The sequence below is a fragment of the Arvicanthis niloticus genome, chromosome 2 (genome assembly GCF_011762505.2).
Source record: "Arvicanthis niloticus isolate mArvNil1 chromosome 2, mArvNil1.pat.X, whole genome shotgun sequence".
Taxonomy (NCBI): Eukaryota; Metazoa; Chordata; class Mammalia; order Rodentia; family Muridae; genus Arvicanthis; species Arvicanthis niloticus.
In genome coordinates, this window is record NC_047659.1 from 52,612,360 (window position 1) to 52,636,581 (window position 24,222).

General features: G+C 38.6%; 1 protein-coding gene across 4 annotated transcripts in view; it reads right to left on the minus strand.

Moving 5' to 3' along the window:
• Ccdc141 (coiled-coil domain containing 141) overlaps positions 1 to 24,222 on the minus strand; it is a 160,129-nt gene that overhangs the window by 101,563 nt on the left and 34,344 nt on the right. For 3 of the 4 annotated variants that reach the window (XR_013108661.1, XM_076928944.1, XM_034496602.2), the window contains 3 exons: positions 17,995 to 18,186; positions 13,359 to 13,467; positions 9,374 to 9,627 (listed from right to left, as the gene is read on the minus strand). Coding sequence is in view for 3 of the 4 variants with exons in the window: in XM_076928944.1 (XP_076785059.1) it covers positions 9,374 to 9,627; positions 13,359 to 13,467; positions 17,995 to 18,186 (555 nt within the window). In the remaining variant the exon portion in view is untranslated. The remainder of the gene's footprint in view (positions 1 to 9,373; positions 9,628 to 13,358; positions 13,468 to 17,994; positions 18,187 to 24,222) is intronic. The other variant, XM_034496603.2, reaches the window with a different exon arrangement.

The window sequence follows — 24,222 nt, forward strand, 5'->3', positions numbered from 1 at the left end:
ACAGAGGACATAAGCAGCAGACAATGTCCTGTGAAGGTCAAAGATGAAAAGTCTGGAAGCAAAAAAAGGTGAAGGGCCTTAGAAGCCAGAAACCCCCGCACCAGACTGCCACAAGCAACCTGATTCTCTTCTCTGCAAATTGTTCTAGAAACTGAGATGAGGTTTAGTTTTTATCTTTATTTAAAACTATTCTAGGGGAGGTGAGCTAGAAAAAGACAAAGCCTTCTAACCATCTTAACAGAAACACATTTTTAAAAATAATGATCTCTTCAAATTACTTTGGTTTTTCTCTTCCTTGTACAGAACAGCTCTTGGCACAGAACCAGCTACTGTTCAGATGGAAAAAAAAAGGGGGGGGGGATCAGATTTTCTGTGGTTTTTTTTGTTTTGTTTCTTGTTTTTTATCTTCCTCGGCCCAAGTACTTTTGACAGTCTTCCATCCAATTACCAGAAACGCCAACATGTTTGCAATTATAGTCGGTGTCACAGTTCCTGTGTCTACTTTGATTCTTCTTTCTTTTGCTTAGAGCAGAGGAAACAGTTGTCTTTATCTTGCATTAGGCAATCTGGTCAAAAGTGCTATGTGCTTAAGGAGGCAATAAGCAGACTAGAGAAACGTCCACCAGAAGAGGTGACAAAGCCAGAGTGCTGATTCTGTACCACAGGACTCGGAAGTTGGGTTATTGCTGTGCAGTCAAGTCATCTGGTCTAAACTGGCTTCTCAATACACAGAGGATCATAGCTGGATGTGCAAACAGGCTGACCTACACTTGTCACAAGGGGTGGTGTTTCAGCCAACCACAAGAAGCCAACCATTCAAACACCTTCAAAAAAGACAGTTATGAGTAATTAGTCCAGACATCTCTGTAGAAGACACTTGCTCTTTGTCCAGGTTACCTTTTTTCCTTGGCTATAAATAAAACCTGTCCATGCAGCAGAATGGGACAGTCTAAATCACTTTGTCCCAGTTGTGCCTGATTATGGAATCTCGGTTAAGCCAATTATGAAGTTGAAAACTAGATTTGTTGCAATGTCTTCTCTTAATATTGCCAAAATTTTGTACTGAGTTTCTATTTTTAGAAACATTTTGGGATTGATACAATTTTTAGCCTGTTATCTGGGGGCCTAGTTTCAAGTTTGAGGAAGACAACAGTCACATTCTTTTGCAGAATTTGGAAGCCTTTCTCAAATTACTGAAGTCAGCAGGAAAGTATCATTATCTTCTCGGATTCTCAAATCCTAGGCATCTGGTGACAGGTGGCAGGCAGCTGGACTGCTCGTCATGAGAAAAACTGGTTACTTTATAAATACCCTCACAGATAATCTTCCTACCTAAAATTTAAATTAAAAAGCCATCTACTTAATTATTCTGTTTATATTAGCATATAATGTCCTCTCGCATCTGTATTCCAAAAATAATGATACTAGAGCCATTTCCTTTTCCACATTGCCCTCAAGTTCGGGGGTTGTTTTTGTTTTTAGGGAGGCTAGTTAACTACACCTATTTGATAACAGAAAAGCTGTGTGGTCCTGTGAATAAAACAGTCTCTAGATCTGAATTTTTATTTTCAATAACACCGCTAGCTCATTGTGGGGAAATTCAGAGCAATGGAAAAATCTCTTTATTCAAGAAAGGGGATAGAGTCCTATACAATATGAATCACAGGGTTCAAGGTACCTAAGGCATAGGTACACAACTTAGTTCCACTTTGTGCTGGATAGTTTATGTCAACTTGACACAAGCCAACATCAACTGAGAGGAGCGAACCTCATTTAAGAAAATGCCTTCTTTCTTACAGGCAAGTCTGTTGGGCACTTTATTAATCAGTGATTGATGGTAGAGGGCCTAGCCTATTTTAGGTAGTACTATTCTTGGGCTCGTAGTTCTTGGCTCTATTAAAAAAAAAAAATAGGCTGAGCAAGCCATGGAGAGTAAGCCAGTGAGCAGCACTTCTCCATGGCCTCTGCATCAGCTCCTGCCTCCAGGCTCCTGCCCTGTTTTAAGTTATTTCTATGATGAACAGTGATGTGGAAGTATAAGCCAAATAAGCCCCTTCCTCCCCAACTTGTTTTACTCATGGTGTTCATCACAGCAGTAGTATCTCTAAGACACACTCTTAGGAACCTGGAGATCTGGACCAACTATACTGAGACCACAGCTTGACTCTCTCACATCACCATCCCTACTCCTAAGCCAGACAACTTGGTGAATTTCATATACAGCTTTAGTTCTAACCCTAGTTGTTAGAAGAACTTCCCCATTGAAAATATACACACCCCCAATGGAACTAACTACAATAATATACTGTAAAAACTTGTTATTTAAATGTTATGGCTTATTTATTTCTGGAATCTTTCATTTAATATTTCGCAGCAGGACTGATTATGGATAATTTATAAAAGTGACAAAATGAATTTAATGAACATGTGGTCAAACATAACAAGTATAACAAGTGAGCTAAAGAAATAGCTAAAAGGCAGCGTTAAAGAGGTTGTGGTAGGTTGGATGAGAACACCACGCCCCACCATTGGCTTACATATTTGAAGGGTTCCTTCCCAGTAGGTGAAGGATTAAAAGGTGTGATCTTTTGGAGGAGGTATGTCACCTGGGATGGACTTTGAGGTTTCAAAAGCCAGTGCCAGGACCAGCTCTATGCTCCCTCTAATTTCTATGAATTAGATGTGAGCTCTCAGCTACTGTTGCAGCACCATTCCTGCCTGTGGTCACGATCCACTACCATAATGGCCAGGGACTCTCCATCTGAAACTGTAAGCAAGCTCCAATTAAATGCTTTCTTTCATAAATCTCTCTGGTTGCAGTGTCTCTTCACAGAAATAGAAGCTGATTTTTTTTAACTACTTTGCAGAGAAGGATGATTTTTGAACTAGGCCAGATACCCAGCGGCTTCTATTGTCTCGCATATAGGGTGAGTGAGGCTAACTCATCCAGCAGTTTAGACATGAGCTGGGATCTAGTTACAGGGCAGCTTCGTGCCAGCTCTTACTACAGCTCGAAAATGACATACAATGAACACTTGAAGATTTATTGAACATTTATATGTCAAGCAATGCTCTAAGTGTTATGTATTTCATATATTTATATACATCATTATGGCTTTATTTTTTATAACAAGTGACCAGATAACTACCATAATTAGCCTCATTTTACACAAAGAAAAGTAGTACACAGAGGCTAATAAGTATAAAAACCTAGAAAGGTATCTGTGCCCTCTGCCCCGGAGCACCTGTGCTGGAGTCCTCGACCAGCCTGAAAGCAATGATGGTCTGCATTCTAATCAGCAGATGTCTATTGCTTTCAGAATGGCAAGCTTCTCCTACAAACTTTAAGATATTTTGCATTTCCTGCTAAAGAGGAATTTAAAAAGAATTTCAGACATGGCCAATGTGTCAAAATTAAATTCTGTGATGTTTTAAACGACATATGGATTGTTATTTATGTCTGCAATTGGACCAAACACCCAGATTCCAATACCACCAAGCTAATTATAACTCCCCCCTACTCCCCCTATTTTTGCCTTATAGCAGACAGTATTAGAAAAAATGTATTTAAAGAAGAATTTTTTTAATCCCTCTTAACCCTGTCTATGCTGTCTCATATTAACTTAAGCTGGCCATTCATTCAGACTCTAAAGCAAATGAGAAGGCAGCAGCATGTACCAGAAAACACACAAATAAACACAAGTGTGTGTTTATACACAAACCAAGCTTTGCAGATGCCTCATAGGCACAAGACTACATTCACCGAAGCTACCCATCTACAGAGCATCTCAGATGCCACCTTGGCAGCTCATAGGGAATACAGTGTCTGATAATGGCTGTGTTCTCCTCAAATTATGAACCATAAAACCTTCCCAGTGAATTCTGTTACTCTCCCCTCCTTGCAAAAACATACACAAATATACAGAGGTGCATCCTAGGTAGTAAAACCAGAGTGCCTGCCACCGTCTTAATTCTCCTAGACGCCCTTGGCATTGCCTTGCATAAAGGGGCCATGAATAACTTAGTTTTAGTATATTTGTTTGCCTCACTTATGCCTGATTGGAACAATTGAGAAAAATTACATTCATAAATCTTCTTGCCAAGATAATTAATTATGCACAAAATACTCCACACTGCTTCTGATTTTCATTAATGAGGCAGATTATCTGCAAACTAAGATGCTGCTATGGCTGAACAGAAAGGGCAGGTTGCTCATCTGTCGGCGTGAAACATGTGCACACTGTCTTACATATAAAAAATGGTGATACAGGGGACGCCCAGGGAGTGTGCTTTTCAGATGATCACATCCCAAATAAGACAGAAAGGGAGTTTGTTTTCATTTACCTTCCTCTATAAGCAATGAACATCTCTAGTTGCTATCATGCTGGTCATTTAACTTCCTTCCCCAAAGAGAATTAACTGACCTTTTCAAAAGCATCAGGTCACAAGCACCCAGAGTCACAAAAGTATCAATTGTCTCAAATAATTCTTAGAGGAGATGACTCAGATGGTCAGACTCCATAGTCTTGGTTCTGATTAGTCACCTCCCTTCCCTTTTTCTTAAGTGGTTAGAATGACTGACAGCTGCCATTTTATCAATGTATCTGTTCACAGTCCTTATGCTCCATAAAACAAGCACAGAACAGACAAGCCTCTCCCTTTATGAAGTATGTCTCCACCATGTTCTAGGATTATCGGGTACACTGTACAGAAATACCACGTCCTTCTCCTCAACTCCCTAGCAATCTCTCAATCTGGTGTCCACGCTGCCAAGTATGGCACCGTATCATCTACAGAACTGTGAACAGAACATTTTAAGCTTTTTGGACACGACATTAATGTCTACCTAGACTGATAACAATCAAGACAGCACACTTAATTGTTTATAGCACTGAGAAACTGGAGAGGCTCCACCTCATCATCAAGGAGACACTGTTTAAGTTATCAATATTATAGACTCATCAAATTTTGTATTCTGCTTTTGACCCAAGGATATTTCTATTATGTGGCCAAATCCATAAAAGCCATATTACAATATAGTATATTTAGTTGAGCTCCTTTGGTTTTGCTTATGTTTTTTTGTCACATACACACAAATACATATATATGTGTGTGTGTGTGTGTGTGTGTATGTATATATATGTATATATATGTATATATATGTATGTGAATGTATATGTATATAATGTTATAAATGTGACTAGACTTGTACTGGAATAAAAGTCTAAAATGGCAGACCATATGCTAGATGCTTCCACCATCATCTGAATGAATGGTGCTTCCCACACTTCCAACACATGAAAATTAGTATGTAATAAGCTAGGGGAATAATGTCTTTTAAAAAATCTGTAATTGAGTACCCATCAATGAATATGGTTATTAAAATTATAAAAGCTGCTTATTTGACTTTACTTGTATAAATCCAAAATAAGTAACAAGACTGTCCTTCAATCCAAGACCAACCTTTCCCTGCTCTAGGTAGGATGGGTATTATGTTGGATCTACACTCTCCCTCTAAGGTACAAAGACAAAACTCGCTGTTCTGATACAGCAGTTACTATGTGCCCAGAACTGTCCCAAGTACTAGACATATAAAAACTGATTTGGTCATCATAATAAGACTCCAGGTGATTACTGTTATTATATACATTTTTAAAGATAATAGAATTTCAGAGAATTTAAATAATGACTCAGTTACTTGGTTGATAAATGGTGGAGCCATAATTTAAACCCATCTAGCAGTCTGGCCGGAGGTTGTGTGTTCTTATAAGCATGAAGTATAGTTATTATTATTAATTGCTCTTGCTGCTGCACTGCAGTTAGCAAGAGAAAATGTACCATGAACTGTTTTAAGAGCACACGTCTAAACCTTTTATTTAAGGCAATAACCATCTTACTAACAAGTGAGTTATATTTAAGCAGTGTTTATTCTTATACAATAATAATATTGGCTTTGGCTCAGGACTGTTAGGAATGGAATACAAATGAAAGATCCATCATCTTCTCCATGAATATATATTCTTACTAGCCTTTTGCATCTAACAATGTATACCATCAGGGGGCCCCGGTGTGTATAGTATCACTAACACTAAACCTGGAGAAGGAATTCATTTAACTGAATAGAGAAAGCAAAGAAACTAGTGTGTATTATATATTTGTGCATGCTATTGCATTTTGGTTTTTAGACTAACTCTCTGCTTTTGTATTATTCTCAGCTTAAAGATAAGGTCCTACAATGAAATACTACTATATATTTACAGGAGAGGCCAGAATCCAAAAACACTGATAGAATCCACTGTAGGCAGAGAAATAGAATACAGAAATCTTATTCATTGCTAGTAGAATACATAGCTAACTTTGGATGACAGTAAACATATTCTAAGCACACTGTCCAACACATGCTCCTTGTTATTTACTCAAATGAACTGAAATATAACTTGACACTAAAACCTACACATGGCTGTTTATTCACACTTGCCAAAACCTGGAATCAACTAAAATGTTCTTTAGCAAGTGAATGGATGGATAAACAGTTGTATATGCAGACAATGGGATATTAGTCAGCCCTGGACAGACATCAGCTATTGAGTCATGCAAAGATAGAGGAGAAACTTAATTGCTTATTACTGGGTGAAAGGTAAGTTAGCATGAAAAGCTACATAACATATGATTTCAACCACACAATCTAGGTTAAAAAGATCGGTGTACACAGCTGGGGAGGGAGGGATAAACTAGCCGAGCACAGAGGACTTGAGGGACAGTCATTATTCTTCATTATTCTGCATCGTATTATAATGACAGACATCAGCCATTATACATCTGTCCACATTCACACAATATGCAACACCGAGCCTGAACCTCAGTGAATATAGTACCCTAGATGATAATGATGTCTTAATGTTTGAACATCAGTGGTACTAAAGTCCTCTTCAGGTAGAGGATGCTGATAATATGGTTGCTGGGGTGGGATGTATAGACACTCTCTACCTTCTGCTCAATTACGCTATCAACTGAAAACTTCTGTAAAATTGAAGGGTGTTTTTTCAAATCCAACCTACAAAAGAGGGAGGGATAGAAGGAAGGGAGGAGGAGGGAGGGGAGAAGAAGGAAAAGAGGAGGGGGGGAAGGGACTGATAGGAGGGAAAGGAGGGGAAAGGGAGGGGAAGGAGAGGAGGTAAACCTACAATACCTGACTCTAGCTATCACCAAATATCCCAGTTTCCCTAGGTCATCAAGATAACCTCAATTTTCCTTCAGTATATAATTGAGCTAGTATATTTTCATTTAGAACTTTCTAAATTCTGATTTTTCTTATACTGCAGGATTAAAGTGGCTGATTAGTTTAGTAGCAATAAAGTGGGAAGGCAAAATTACCATCTTAAAAATAAGAAATAAGTAAAGCCTATGTCTAGGTATAAACATATAACATAAAAAGTATAGCTGTATTTCTATCATTGGAGAAATTGTTCTTGTTTAGCAAAATGCTCTTAGATGAGGTTTTTCTTTGGAGAGGAAGGGTCTCTGTGTCAATCCAAATGAGCGACAACCTTCTGTACATGAGAACATCTGTCTGTCCTGGAAACAGAGTTGGGGGTTTGAACTGTGCATCTACGAAGAAAAAGATGACTGAGAAACTCCCTTAAAAAAGACAGTCACTCTGGGAACATGGTGGCAGGTCATAGATAAGAGAGAACTCAATGCCAGAGAAGATAAATTGAGAAAGGGGAAGCAGGAAGGGAAGAGAGTGAGCTGTAATGGATCTGTTTGTGACAGGAAAGACAAAGACTCAGGAACATTGACTTAATGAACAGTTTTGAGTGGATGCTTATCTTGGTAAATCACCATCATCAGTGAAAGATGACTGCACTAACTAACACATGTGTGAAGGTGGGATGGGGGATGAAGATGGGATCAGGAAAAGAGGAGCAGGCAGTACAGCATCAGAAGCAGGCAGGAGCCAGCAGGAGAGACGCCGGAAGAAGTAGCTTACAGAGAGGATGAGCCCGTAAGAGAAGGTAACAGAACACAAGTCGAATGTACACCTGGAGGGGTCTATACTGGGTCTCCAACCTATGGCAGCTTCTGCAAGAGGCTTATCTGATTAATGGAGCAATGCCAACTCTCATATGCCTTTGGGTTTTCAAATAGAACCTGCCATTGTTCACTTATTTTGTGACTTTCTCATCATGCAGTCTAGTAGTTCTCAAGTGACACTGATTTTGCATGCTGTGATACACCTTACAAATCCTGGTGACATCTTAGATGTCCTAACTGAGAGTATTCTATTCAAACTAGAGTAGTAGGCCTCAGAGATTCTACTTCCTAGTGCTCACCAGACACTCTCCTTTAGAGTGAGAGTTACCTACCACTAAATATCAAAGACTGAGAAAAACAATGGAAGAAAATTCATTAAGAAAAACAACACTGACTTTTGTTGTGTGTATCTGCAACACCTGTAATAGGAAATAGCACATAGTGGGTGTTCCATAAGTAAAAATCTAAATGTTAGACATTAAATCTTTTTGTGTGTGTGTGTGTGTGTGTACCTGAAATAAGAACCAACTTCTCTTTGTCACACATATCCTTCTAGCTGTATGTCTGTCTTCTAGTTTGCATCATAGAAATAGGAAACATAGAAAAGTCCTCTCCTATGTATCCTGACCAGGAGAGCAGCCCCCAGATGATTTCCTGCCACTGAATTTATACACCTGTGAGCATGGGATTGAAGCAAACAGAAATGTTGCAATAAATATACCAACCATTTGATCAGGGCCTTTGACCACTATACCTTTGAAATGATTACAGTATGCCTCCAGTCTGAATAATGAGCTCTACTGAGTCTGCAAACCCACAGAATCCTAAACTCCTATAACCACAAACATCCAGACACCCGACAATGTTCCACCTTCTATCACTGGGGAAGAATGTGACCAGTCTTACAGGAAATCCATCTCTCTTTTGCACTTACAGATTGTTTTTAATGGCATCGGCAGCAATCTAGCACAGTTCTGCCCATCTTTCTGACTCCCAGGCAACCATAATTAGCATTTCTGAATTTCAAAAAAATAAAAAGCCCAAAGTAATGATCTTGAGGGGAGATCACAAATTCAATAATAGAACACTTATTTTCAAATGTTCACCTATGCATTCCTCCATTTGCAGTGTTATATGACGAGGAAACAAAGATGGGAATCTTCATTTTCATATGCATATTTACTTGGGAAAGCTACATGGTAGTTAATCGAAAATCCCCTTATGGTAGACATTAGCATATTCAACCACAGCAATTGTGATACCATTTCAGAACATCACAAGGCCATATAATAATCAACTGGCCCATACTGAGACTTCATCTGATGTCCATTTATGTTACCTGGTTTTCTTGTTGGTCCCACAGATACAACTGCAGAACCTGAGATAATTCCTGCCGCTGTTGCTGCAAGTACTTGTCCAGCTGCCTTCTCCTGTCTTGCAGAAGTTCAAGGAGGCTGTCAATCTTCAGACAGCTGCTCTGAGCTCCCTGGATCAGCTCAGAATTCACAGTAGATCCTTCACACTTGAATTTTTCTATGAAGTCAGCCAGTTGTTGACTTTTGTTTAAAAGGACTAGAGATCTTTCTAAGAGTTCTAAAAGAAAATTAGAAAGAAAAAAATAATATAGTGATGAACATCCATGCAGTTGTTTTTGTGTTCTTCATCATATGTATATAACATATCAATGACAAGCTATATTGAAAAGAATTTAAATGTATAAACATTTTAAATGCTTTGCAATTCCTGTATTTTTTTTTTTAGCCCATGTGATCAAACACATGTCTGTCAAATGGATCACCAGTTAACAGCCTCTATAGTGATTGTATTGTATACTATAGAATGGGGGCTTAAATCCTAAGAACTGAAGAAACATCTGGGGAGAGAGCATTGATAGGTGGATAGGATTGAGAGCAGTGCTTTGAAGATCTACACATCAGCATCAATTGGAGAAACAGCCTAGAGTATGTCCACTTTTTACAAGCCAGAAGCAGGAATTCTCTGACATATGACTTCCCTTATCTTACCATTGATTATTTTTCTATTTTACACTACCATCCCACTTTCTGCATATCTGCTTCTCTTCATCCCTTGATGCAAAGTGTCACCTGCTACCTGGACTCTTTTTGACTAAATCCTTTCTCTAACCCACTCGCCCATTCTTCACACTTACCCACAGAGACCTTTTTAAACATGCTTTGTTGTAAGTGGTATTTCTCCCAATCCTTTGTGATGGTAGGAGAAAGGCTCCTGAGACTCAGGAAACTAAAATACTTATGAGGTACAGGAACTTCACTAAACTTACAAGACCCAAGAGCTCTAAAGTTATAAGATCCACAACATTCTCTGGGGGGAGGCTTATGTGAGCTGTAAATGTTTATTAGGCAAGAGTCTTTTCAATAAATCTGTCTGCAAATTCAGCAGAAAGTTGCAGGAACACAGCTTTTACAAGTCATCACCCTGGTGAAGTGGCTTCCCTAAAGATGCTTCTGGTTCTGCTTCCATAAGTTAACCCAATAGACTTATCATTTCACCAAGCTAAATGTATGAATGTTTTCTTTAGTCTATCATTAGTGTCCTGTCTAAGATAAACAGACATTTGTTTCAGGAGACGTATATAGATGTATATAGTCTCTCTCTCCCTCTCCTTCTCTATCTTCTTTATTGCCTTAAAGTGGAGAGCTAGATCCCTTAAAGTAGATTATCCCATCTGGCACAACCCTAATTTCTAGCTTCCTTTTCCAAAAGGCTCTATCTTGCCTCTGTAAATTCCCTACACATTTATACGTCCCCTGCCTTTATATTCTCCCATATTTCCTCTGACAAGAATGCCATTTACCTCAACTCCCTTCCTCTCCACCTCTATTCTATGCATATTCAGGCCTGTCAGTTGTCAGTTACTCAAAGTATAAACTGAACGCAATACTCCTCTTAACCATTTCCACTGAACAACACTGCTTTCCTTTATAGCTCTTGCCTTGGCGGTAAGATTACATATGGCTATTCAGCTAATAACTGCCCTTGCCACTGACCCTAGCACCATATGATGATGGGACCCTGGGCTCCTCACCAAGAACTGTTTCAGAAACATTCTTCTATGTCATTGAATTCAAAACAGAAGACGGGAAAGTAATCAAGAAACTGTTTTCTGGAAAAAGACTAACAAGACTATGTTAGCTCCAAAGGAGAGAAGATGGATGAGGCTATGTTAGTCTTCGGCTATCTAAAGCATTGTACTCTGATGGAACATTCTGAAACATTCCAAAAGGCAGAAACCTCAACCCATCCTGTTCTGACCTAAGCAATGGGATATAGTGGTCACACAGGTGAAGCTAAATGAAATAAAGGGACAGTTGGAGGTAAGTTTCATCATAGCTCCTGGCTATATTTTGTCATCAGGACATACACTTTTATACAACTCAATTGCTCAACAACTCAGAAATTTATTAGAATTGCTAGCTCACACTTTATTCCCATAAATTTAATGATGATAATAGATACAAAGCCCTTGCCTGGCAATCAGAAATTTTATGCATTAATGTGCACTTCAAATTATATCATCTTAATCACGTCCCACTGAATGGGCTGATTAGTCTAAATCCCATCTTATAAAAACAAAGCTCTTGAAGCCACCATTGGGCATTATTCATTAAGATCCAGTTCTTTTGCTCACTGCCCCCTACAATCATTCAAGTATCACACACAGAGTTTTAATCTAAAAATTCATGCCACCAAAGACAAAGTATGTTTCCTGTGTTCAGCTAGCATTTCATTGATCTTGTCAACCCAAGATGAGGCTCAGTAGACTCTCAGAGATTACACTGAAAAGGAAGACAGGGTTCCATTGTCACCTGGATACCAGGACAACATAGCCTCAGGCTTCCAAATAAAAACTTGATGCATCTTTGTCAGCTGGCTCCTTTGTGCCACAGACCCTGTTAAATTTGAAGATGCCAGCAAATGCAGAAAATGGAATATTAAACAGTCTCCTCTTCCTCACCAAATGTTTACAGGAAAGTCCCCACTTCCATGGGATAAAGTTACTTTGTTTCCATGAGTAAAGTTGTGTGATAATCACATTGGCTGGGTGAGATTGAATTGAGGCCATAGAACCCATCTTGGTCACTGGATCTGAGTCTCTTCCAGCCTCCTACCAGGAATGTTAAGTGATTCAGCTCAGCCTCAGGGGACCCAGTGAGATAACTGCTGCCATGTCAAAACAGCCAGCTGATGCCTTAGTGCTGAGTCTACTGTCACTGTTTATATCTCACAGTGACAGGTGTGACAGAGAAATCACCAGAAAAACACATCTATGCATTTGGTAGGCTGCCATAAAAATTTACACTGGAAAGACAGTTATTAATCACTTTATTTTGAGAAATTTGTAGCAAGCAATTAATAATGAAGAACTATTTTATAGAGAGTTGGAGAGCAATATACAGTGTGTGTGTGTGTGTGTGTGTGTGTGTGTGTGTGTGTGTGTGTTTAAATTCACTTTATTGCTTTGTTCCTTTTCCATTAGGGAAAACTTTTGGGGGATCCAAACTTTTGGGGGATCAAATCAAGTTAAAAGTGACAAATATTGACTACATGGAGTCTTTGTAAAAGTCAAAATAAAATGAAACAAACACTAACAATATAAAAATTTGTGATAAATCTATGAAGGCATTTTACTCAGGCCCAGTAACAGATAATAAAATACATTTCAAAAAGAAAAGGAACCTTCCCCCAACCACGTATCCACATTATTTTCATAGATGATACCTCCTCTACATCAGTCCTGGCCATCCCCAGATTCTTGTGGTGAAGACCATACTTTGAAACTCAATCATCACTACTAGGTACTCTGAGAGAGTTGAAAATACTCTGCCTCATGTTTTATTACACTTTCATCTACATTCTTTTTCACTGAAATAATGAAAGGGGATTTTCCTTATGGTTGAGGTTTAAAGGCTGGTCTTCATTTACCTACACTTAGATGGAACAGTTACTGAATCCAACCAGTGAGTATAGCTTAAAGATCCATGGTACTGTGCACCTTGAGAGATGCTGGGGATGGAGGTATAGCAACCTCTGTCCTCATGGATGAAGCTCTAGAACACCCAGAGGCAAACTTTCCACAGGCCCTTCCTACCTTCCCTGGGGTCACTTACAAGTAGTGCTTTCTTTCAGAAGATGGCCAAAAGCAAATCTGTTTATCCTTTCTTGAAACAAACTAAAGTATAACAGTAGAAAAACTCCAAATATTGCCTTTCATGAGAATCCTGTATTAACAATTTTTGAAATCTGCAAAAGCTAAGATGAAGGGGGGAAGCCCCATTTCTTGCCTTTGGCATGTCGGTCATGAAGCAGAAGAAGTGATTGTAAGGCTTCAGCACTCTCAAACTCATGAGGATTCTGCAGAAAATCTTCAACTTGGTCTATTTTTATAGCAAACTATGAAAAAACACAGGGAAAAACATGAAAATGATTTAAAAACCAACAGAATACTTTATTATACTTATGGATTTTTCTCAAACACTAATGATCTAGCTGACTCAATATGAGGGAGGGGAGAGGGTGAGAGGGTGAGAGGGTGAGAGGATGAATGGTATTATGTCCTAATCTAGGGTATTGTGCACGTATTTACATGTAGTAAATTTACAAAATGCCATGGCTTATCCTCTAATTTTTCTTTTGTAACCAGAAACACATTATTTATGCTAAAATAAACCATGTTCAAACATCTAGTAAGTTTTCAGCCAAAATTATCTTATATAAGGAAGAGCTTATATAGAACAGCTCATATAGAGAAGACTATATCTTCCCTATAGCCATAAATCCAGTAACTATCAATATTCTAAAATAGTTCTCAAAGAATAGCCAGAAAACTTGCTGACAAAAATCAACAAAAAGTTGACCAACAAATAATCTATAAAATCCAAGTAAATTAACTTAGGGATCTCAGAGAAAATCTACTTAAGTATTGTAATTTTTCCCTATGTGTGGTTAAGCTTAGACATAAACTATAGATGTTTCTGAAAAACAGTCCAGTGTTCGTGAAGAAAACACACATGCACATGTACACACACAGACACACGTGTAAAGGAAGAAGAGATGGAGGTCTAAAACAAATAAATTAATTTTAAACAAAACTAAATAGAAAAGTTTATAATATACTTTAAACTAAAATAAATTAGTTAATTTTATAAGAAGGAATGCAACCGGGGATGAAAGAGAAGAGGTGCGCTTCAACTTTTAAGCTGGCAATGTTATTTGAAGTGTCAATAGTATTTGTGCCTTATTTGTATAAATAAAAATGAGATTGTGCAAATCACAAATAAAAACTGGAGCATTTCTCCACTTCAAGGAGAGTGTAACACAAATGGTGACCAATATGATCGATTTCATTTTTAAAATACTTTCTTAAGTAAATCTGAGATGGAGAGTTACTTGGAGAGATAACCTTAAACATGAATTTTAGGTGGGGCAAAGCATAGTTAAATATTCTATTACAATGTCCCCAGGATGGAACATGCATTTACATACAGGTAGCATGATTTTACACCAAGCTTCAGTAGAAATTATCATAATTCATAAAGAGCATGATAAAACATCCACCTTTGGATTTGGTTTAGAACAAAATAATAAAGGCAAAGTATCCATGAGAAAGGCAACGAGGCCTCCTACTGTACTAGGACTTCCTGTTTTGCTTTCTTTAAAGTACCATCTTTGAATTTGTGAACTTGATATTTTATGAAGCAAGTTGACTAAGAAGATGTATCCTATTCTGATTATTCCACTAGCTGCAGAAAATGCAGTTTTAAGTGGTATGGAATGACGAGAGGGCCTGGTGGGCATGCCCTTTGAAAAGTACAGAAGGCCTCTGCCGTCTTGTACGTCAAACTAATGGACACTGGCCACTGTCATTCAGGTGCATTGTTCCCAGACACAGCAGTGTTTGAGACGACCCCCGTCTGACGATTAAAGCTTGTAAGTCAGATACTATCCTATAATAGCCACTACAGCCCATTGTAACTTCTCTTACAATTCTAAAGAACTCTGGTGTGGTTATACTTACAGGGGATCAGCCACACATGAGCTCTGCATCTCTCAGTCATTCAGTTTCTATAACTGAGTTTTAAAGGTATTATTCCAAGAGAATCTTCCATAGAGGAGCCTCTGTAGGTTACTTGTTGTTTTCCAGTAGAACACTACAGAAAGCTTATGGCCATGGAATAGTTTATATCTCTATTTCAGATTCTTTACTCAAACTCGTTAAAACTGAAACAAAAACAATGGTCTAAAAATTCCTTGATCTCCTATTAACTCTTATCTTGAGGATTTTCCCCCCAGTTCTCTCATTCTCTCTCTCTCTCTCTCTCTCTCTCTCTCTCTCTCTCTCTCTCTCTCTCTCTCTCTCTCCCCCTCCTCCTCCTCCTCCTCCTCCTCCTCCTCCTCCTCCTCCTCCTCCTCCTCCTCCTCCTTCTTCTTCTTCTTCTCTCTCTCTCTCTCTCTCTCTCTCTCTCTCTCTCTCTCTCTCTCTCTCTCTTTCTCTCTCTGAAGTTTGTCCAGAATAGGAAGGACAATGGGAACTTAAAAAAGAGTTAAAATTAATTTCATCATCTTTTTTTGATCGTTGGTGAAAACTGCTTTGCTATAGAGAAGCTGCCCGCAGATTATGTAGGGCTCTGTCCTCCACTTAGTATGAGCCATTCACAGAATGGGAAACTGGATAATACAGACATATTTAGTTATTTCCCTAGACCCAATAAAAGCTCACTTGAGTGGTCAGATAACAGTGCCCAGTTGATCTGGTTCGATTTAGTGTTTCCTTCTAGTCCTTACAATATCTGGAAGTTATTTCCACATCACAGAGAAAATTAGCTATCATTAACGCTAAACCACACTGAGAAACAAATATTGAACCTGATGTTAGGAAAAAATAATTTGCTGTTCTCAAGAGTGCTGAGTTTCAAAGACAGTGACATTTATTCCCCTCCCACTAAGATGGAATGAATCGGCTAGAGCTGTAATTTGGCTTCTGTGAGAATATTTCAGCTGGCTTATTTCTTCTTTCAAGAAAGGAGATCATATATTAAATTTTCCCCGTAGATGGTCTATAAAACGAGCAGCGCTTTGGCATGGAGCTGCGGTGTGTGAATCCTAAAAGCTACAGTAAGGGTTTTGTTCTTCTTCTAAATCAGTTCATGGAGCATGAGATTGTCCACCTCAAGTTTGATGTTCTGTGACTAATCTCCTTACCTTTGTAATTCCGGATTTAACTCCTAAATTTCCCTTCTAAGAACATCTTGATTTTCAAAGTTAGTGTTTTATCATAACAAGGTAGCAGTCACATCAGCAAGAGCTTGCTGTCACTGACAGAGGAATAAAAAAAAATGTGAAATGTCCAATAATTGTCTTGCACAAAATATATACCTTCTGGAAAAAATGGGGGTCTCACATTATAAATTGATAACCTCCACAAAGAAAAAAAATGTAACACACGCACACATACACACACACGAAAAATTACAGAAGGGTTCGATGGCCATTCATCTATGTTGGAACACAGTCCAGGAATAAAGTCGTATGTTGAGAATTCTGAGTGCTTGTGAGAAAACTCTAAGAAAAACAAGAGTCTTGGGACCTCAGTTTCTTCAAAACTGTTCTTGGAATGTGTTTTCCTCCTCCTACCAGGTGTAGCAGATAGTAGTGAATTTACTTCGGCTGTTGTTATTTGTGTGCCCCTAAAAACCATGTCTTTGCAGTGTGCAGCTGATGTGTGAAATTGTCCCCCTAAGTTGGGAGGAGCTAAGGTGGGAGAAGTAAGGAGAGGAAGAGGAGGAGTAAGGAGAGGAAGAAGGAGGAGGAAGATGAGGAGACAGCAAAGATGTAGGAGGATGGAGAACCTCGCATGGGTCCAGAACAATCCTGGGTAACGATTTCTATCTTAAGGTTAGATACTGGGAAACAACTCTAATTGTGTGGGCAAATTGTTAATTGAGCATTTCTAAATTTATAAAGCCTTTGATTAATATTTAAGCATTAGAGTCTCATTTTCCTACCAGGCCCTCGTGGATGTCGGGATGGTCTAGGCAAAGCCCAGCCTTTCGGAGACAGAGTGGAAGACTGGCAGAGCCATCTCCCACGCTGGCGTCTCGTGGGTGGCAGGGCCGGTGTCTCTGGTTGCCTGAGCAGACGGCCTGAACTGAGCAGCGGTGATACACTGCTTCCGCTCTGGCTGCAGGCCTAGGCTAGTCGGGAACATGGCGGCTGTTTAAGAAAAGCCAGATTGAATGCCGACGATTTAAATATCTCTCACTACACGCAGCTTGTTCTTGTGATTGGAAAATTTGCTCAAGTGATGCTTCTTAACCTTCCGTGTACAACAAAAGTTGTCAGATGCTCTGGGTGAAGTTGGCTAATGTGTGATTTTTAGTCTGCCTCATTTTTAGGACTCGTTAGGGGCCTTTTTCTTCCTTTCCTTGTATTTTAATGGGCTTAAACTATAGAACTGCACCAATATTCCTCAGGAAAATAAGATGCTATATGTACAAGTCAAACATTCTATAGAATATTGTGGATTTTTTTATCCTCTGACTTTTAGCCAATAAAATTCTTCACATCAGCATTCCCCAATAATTGTGTAGTAAGAGCAATTAGATTCTAGACTATATTACTCTCTCCTAGATCAAAATGGCATCTGTATGAGTTCTGCATTTACTTGACAATCTGTATGACTGATGATCTGTATTTAGTATTAACTTTATACAATGTATTATATATTATACAATATATATAATACATATGTATGTATATATTATGCAATATATATATACAATATGAAATGTATTGTATATATCTCCTTTATCCTGCCATTTTGAACATGTGTGTAACATTTGTTTTAGGATGTTAAACATTTTTGAGCATGCAAGTTATCTGCAATGTTATGAAGAAGCAAATGCTTTCTGAAGCACGCACCTCCAAAGCACTTTGAAAAAACTCAGACGTCAGCCCAAGGAGCTCCCTTCTTCTTTCAAGCATGGAGACCAGGGTTGCCCATGCTTCACCCAGAGTCTGGGCCATGGCATCATACACCTGACTTTGAGCCTTGTTTGCTTCGGCTGTCCTGTCTGCTTCCTGTAAGAGCTCCCACACACGACCTTCCAAGGCCTAAGTCCATGAAAACAAAATATGTAAGTCAGTTGTCATCCAGTGTGAAAATAAAGGACCACATTTTAAGCACAGATACCTGAAACTGTGTGTGATCCAGGAAGATCTAGTAGATAATTAATAATTTATAAATATAAATCATATTTGATGAGAAGTTTCGTTATTCCCTCCTGTTTCCAAATGAAGGTTTCTGTTATTTATTCCTACAAACTCTATAAATTTTATTTTTTCCTGATCTTTAAATTCTACTGCAAGTCTCCACCAAAACTTGATTCAACAACTTGCTCAAACTCAAAATATCTGAATCTCTTCATACCATCTTTACCAAGTCTACCACTCACTGGCCTACCCAGAACAGCCACTCGTAAGAGACAACCTTCATTTCCCTCCTCCTCTTCCCCAACTCCCTTCCATTCCAAGACCTAGTCGGTCACATAGCCTGAGAGAACACTACTACGTATCATCAATACTAAGTAGACAGTGCGTTATAATAAAACATGGAGATATTAAGGTGGGAGATGAAGGAGTGGGAGGAGATATGACCAAAATACATTGAAATTGCATATGACATTACCAAGAATAATGTTAAAGGAAAATTTTTAAGATTTATTTCTATGATTTTAAAAATTGCAAAATTGAAAATCAGAGTCAACAAATAAAGTTCTATTGGAATGCAGCCATGATCATTTCTGAGTTTATGGCTGTTTTCATGTTACAAAAGTAAAGTTTAGAGAATTACAATTCAAAGGATAAGATCATCAACAAAGCCTAAAATAGTCACCATTTAACTCTTAAACAGAACAAAACATGTAATATTACTCTATGACCTTTAACTGTAAAGAAATAGTAGGAAAATATTCTTGTAATGCCAAATATAACATCACATGCCATGCTATAATTTATTACTGTTCTCATATTGTTAAACTCCAAATATGGTTTCTATCTTCACTGTAAAGTGTTAGGTTGAGTTAATCCTAATAATCTTCTCTCCATCTGACTCCTTGCTCCTCATCTATAAATCTGTGGACTGTTCTTATTTTCACAAACTAAATTCTTAATAGTGGGTAGATTTGGTGGGCCATCAAAACATTTCAAGGCTCCTGACATAGGCGCCAAACTGTTCTCCATAAGATTCACACCAACCAGTGACAATATATTTCAATTTGCTCTTTATTCTCCTGCAGTGTCTACCAACTAACAGAATGGGGACATTTGTTTTACGCAATTCCTAGTACGTGCCACAGTGTGAAAGTCACAGAGTGTATATGCAGGTCAGGCTGAGCTGTGGGACTCTCCATGCAACCTATATCTCCATACTGTAGAGCAATCCAGTTTTTCAATCTGGAGAACTCCGGAAACTCAGACAAAAGTTGTGGACCCTCAGTACAAGAAACCACTTTTTAGAAAGTCAAGCTTTGCTGCTCCAGTGTTCCACTGTAAAACTGAGGCACAAATGCAAGTGGAAGCATTGAATCATAATAGCCTTGGGGTATCTTATGATAAGCACCAGAACGGTGAAATTATCGTAGGTACCCATGGATCTTCTGAGATTGCATTTGTGGATTCTCAGGGATCTAGGAAGCACAGTTTGAGGACAATGCAGTAGAAGAATTATCACAAGAGAAGGAGTGGGGTGGGGGTGCTGACAATGTTAACAGGCATTATATTAGGTGTTAAGGATCTTCACCAAGAAACCCTTCAGCCCTCCAGGCTGTGGTCACTGATGGAAAGTAAGAGGAGGTAGCTTCATAGAGTTGAATTGATTGGATAAAGAAGTCAGAAAGCCTCTTGGGAAATGGGAGAGACTAGAGGGAAAATACAAGAGCTAGGAAGATACAGGACAGTTTAGAATTTGACACAAGAAAGCTGAGAAAGATGGCGTAAAGGATGGAGTGAAGGTTCCAGGAAGCACCACAGATACATTGCAAAGGTACATCTCACAACCATACAGGGTAATGCTATACTTCCTGACGAATCACAACAGATAGGCAGTCTATTGCTATGTTAGTAAAGGGTGAAATTGTTTGATTGGTGTGTTCGTTCACTTTGGAAAATAGCATAAAGACCTTTTCCTCGGCACATAATACTACATGAAATTGCCCCGATATCTCTACCTTTCCATTTTAAAAACTCATTTATGAATTTGTGTTTTTTTCTCATGATGTGCAGAAAAAAATTTCACATGAAGAAAAATTTGAGATAACCCTATTTCTCATGTACAAAGATAGTCTTTTTTTGAACAACCACAACAAAACCACACACACTTAGTTATCTCTCCAGAGACAGAGAACATTTTTCCTTTGGTCACAGTGAATAATATTATTGTAAGCAATAATATGTCAAGCCTCCTTTTGACTTATGGCAGGCCCTCTACATAACACAATGACTCAGAGTTAGACTTAGGGCTAGGGGTGTAGCTAAGTAGTAGAACTTACACAAGACCTTAAGTTGGAGTCTACAAACCAGCACCAAGGCCTATAGGCTGACTCCACCACTTAGTAATTCCTGTACATTTTATAAACCAGCTTTTCTCACCATGTCTCAACCTCAGACAATATTGATCTTATAAAGTTATGAAGACTAAATGAGTGACCCATGTGAGTCCCTATGGTAGCACCTGACAGATATTAGCAGTCAATAGATGTTAGATGGTATTTTAATTTCCTTTATGTTCATGATACTTCTCATTAATAATAATTATTATTCACTTATAAAACCACTGAATAGAGGACTTACTGTGATCTGGTAAAGAGAAATTAAATACTACTATACCCATGATAGGAAACAAAAGCCTACTTAGGATCTGAAGGGCTGATAATACCCATAAGTGATTTCAGAAATGATAACACTTGATAATACTTGAAATGATAATGATAATGAAATGATAATACTTGAAAATATAAGACAATTTAATTTGAGTCTAAACATCAGTGATCCACTTTTTAAAAATGTGTACCAAAATATATTTTTGAAAAACTTGTTTTCAAAAACATGATTTAATCATCTATTTTGTTCTTTAATTTTCCACTAATTTTCTATAATAAGATGATTATTTTATGTATAAATACAAATGTATTCTCTATGGTGATACAATTATTTCATGTATGAAAATAATTCTATAACATATTTTCATATGGACAGTAAAATACTTATGTAAAATTAAAATGTACAGATGTAGCCATTGACAAGGAGTTTGTGTGCAAAGTTTAAATCATCATATTTGGATTTCATAGTAAATCCAACAGCAGCATCAAATTTGGACAGTAAGTTTGGAGATCTGTGTGTGAGAATAGAGTATTGTGTTTGGAACACACAGTTCACCGGACTGAAGACTGCAGCAAGGCCTAGGGTGACATGCACAAGTTCCTTTTTATCCACGTCCAGGGCCTCCCTTACCAATGAAGGTGAACAGGAGAAAGCAGGTGCATGCTGTAATTATTGCTGACACAAAATTCTCATTCAATTTTTGCAGTTATATTTTGCTGGGTCTTCTAAATGTCAGCAATCTCCCTAATAAGTCTGTTTAAAGATAGGCATGACCCCCCCAGTTGAGGGATGGGACCACCCACCCATGTCAAAAATTTCAACCCAGAATTGTTCCTATCTAAAGGAAATGCAGAGACAAAAAATGGAGCAGAGACTGCCTCACCTGGGGATCCATACCACCTGCAGACACCAAACCCAGACATTATTGCTGATGCCAAGAAGCACTTGCTGACAGGAGCCTGGTATAGCTGTCCCCTGAGAGGCTCTGCCAGCCCCTCACCAATACAGATACAGATACTCAGACAACCATCAGACTGATCCCATGGGGCCCCAATGGAAAAGTTAGGGAAGGACTGAAAGAGCTGAAGGGGATTGCGACCTCATAGGAAAAACAACAATATCAACTAACTGGACCCACCAGAGCTCCCAGGGAGAGCACACATAGAGGGACCCATGGCTCCAGCTATGTATGTAGCAGAGGATGGCCTTATCTTGCATCAATGGGAGGAGAGGCCCTTGGTCCTGTGGAGGCTAGATGCCCTAGTGTAGGGAGATGCTAGGACAATGAGGCAGGAAATGGGGGTGGGAGGGTTGTAGAGGGGAAACCTGGGAGTGGGAAAACATTTGAAATGTAAATAAATAAAATAACAACAAAAAAACCAAGTCTGTTTAAAATCCCACCATACAATGCATGTAAATAAGCACGCTAAAACAATGCTAGCCCTTGGCTAACGGGTGAATCTCTGTTGAGTTAATGGGTGCTCCAGCTTACTGTCACTCTGACTCTGGCTCTCCTGTCAAGTATAGTTGTTATCAATCAGGACATGTCAGGGTCAGGATAATAATGCCATCAGAATTTTCTATTTTGGGGACATTTCTGGATTATGATTTCTTTGAAGTTGCTTGCAACCACATCTTATATTTTCTGTCAAGCCATCAAAACACCTCCTAAGTAAAGAAAATAATCTAAAAACAGACACACATAAAACCCTTTTTGACTTGAGAGTTTTCAAATTCTCAAACTAATTTGGGATCTTAGAAATGTTCTATTCAAACATAGTTGGAAATGTCTGTAGTCTTCTCTCCCACACATGATTAACCAATGGTGATTACTCTACATTGTTCTTTCTTAAAAGTAAATGGATTTAATCTATTTCCATAAACGCTTATTCACAGGTGTTCTTGTGAACATAATTTGAACAATCATTTCAGTGAATATAAGAAGGATAGAAAAATCTCAACGCAGCAAATTAATATTAAATGACCCAGAAATGTAATAAATATATATACAATTCAGTAATAAAAGACAGAGAAGGTTAAACCCAAACTAGGATATGTCTAGGGGTCTGAACTGTAATCTATCTGTGTAAAAATAACAAAAAAGTAATGGGGCAATGAAAATACATATTGCACGGTAAAGAGCCTCTGTCACCTTAAGTAACAAATAATAGTTCAAGAAATGACGGTCCCTGCTTCACCAACCTACCCTGCTTCAAGTCTGTGTATTTTCCCTAACGTGGCAGAAGCTGGCTCTCTGGACTACCCTGTACGTTTCTACCTTCTTCTGTCTATAACCTCAATGAAGACTGTTTCCACCAGTGATGAGGGAGAAGCCACACTGGATATCTCTCCAGGTATCAGCTAGCCCAGACAGCCGTTCCTGAAGCCTCCCTCTTAGGCTGTGAGCTGGAGAAAGGGGCCTGGACCTGAAATAATGCCCATACCTCCTCTCCTCCCCCTCCTCTAACAATATCCTGCCTGGAATTTTCCACAAAGCTCCTTGAACATGGGCCATCTTGTTCAATGGAGATACTATTGCTTAATATATCACGGATAGGAATTTGTCATTCACATCTCCTATTGAGAGAGGGAGGGAGGTGAAGAAAATAAGCTAAATTAACAATATGCGAGGCTTGTGTTCAATGGTATCTCATTACTGAATAAAACATTGATAGATGGGAAACAAAGTTTTAGTCTAAAGTATTCGAAGAGTGTTTCGATATATCACTCTACGAGACACTGTCTGGAGGGGTGTCAGCATCCACCCACAATGTTGACTAGGTGGCTTCTATACGCTTGTCTAATTCTATGGCTCATAGCCACAGATCCATTAATTTAGAGAACGTGCTGGCTGGGTACATTTGCACGGTACAAAGACTAGCAGAATCTACCTTTGACTGTGCAACATTTCCCACAAGGGCTTAAAGTTAAATCTTATGTTAGTGAGAAGCCTACAATATCCATAATTTTACTAAAAGACCAGAAAACAATCATTGTTCACACTATTGAAGAAATGCATTTTTCTTCATTCTCGAGGCCTATTCAGACAATAATTTACTTTGACTTTGATTTTTTTCTCCTTCCTTAGACATACAAACATGACTGGGAAATTAAACTTTTATAGAAAGTGTGCTCTATTTATCTTCTCCTCCCCCTCCTTCCTCATTCCCCTCCTCTTCCTCATGCTCCTCTTTCCCTGCCTCCCCATCACTTGTTTTGACCAACACTATTCCTTTTCTTTCCTGTCAGCAGAATGGAACCCTCTTGTAT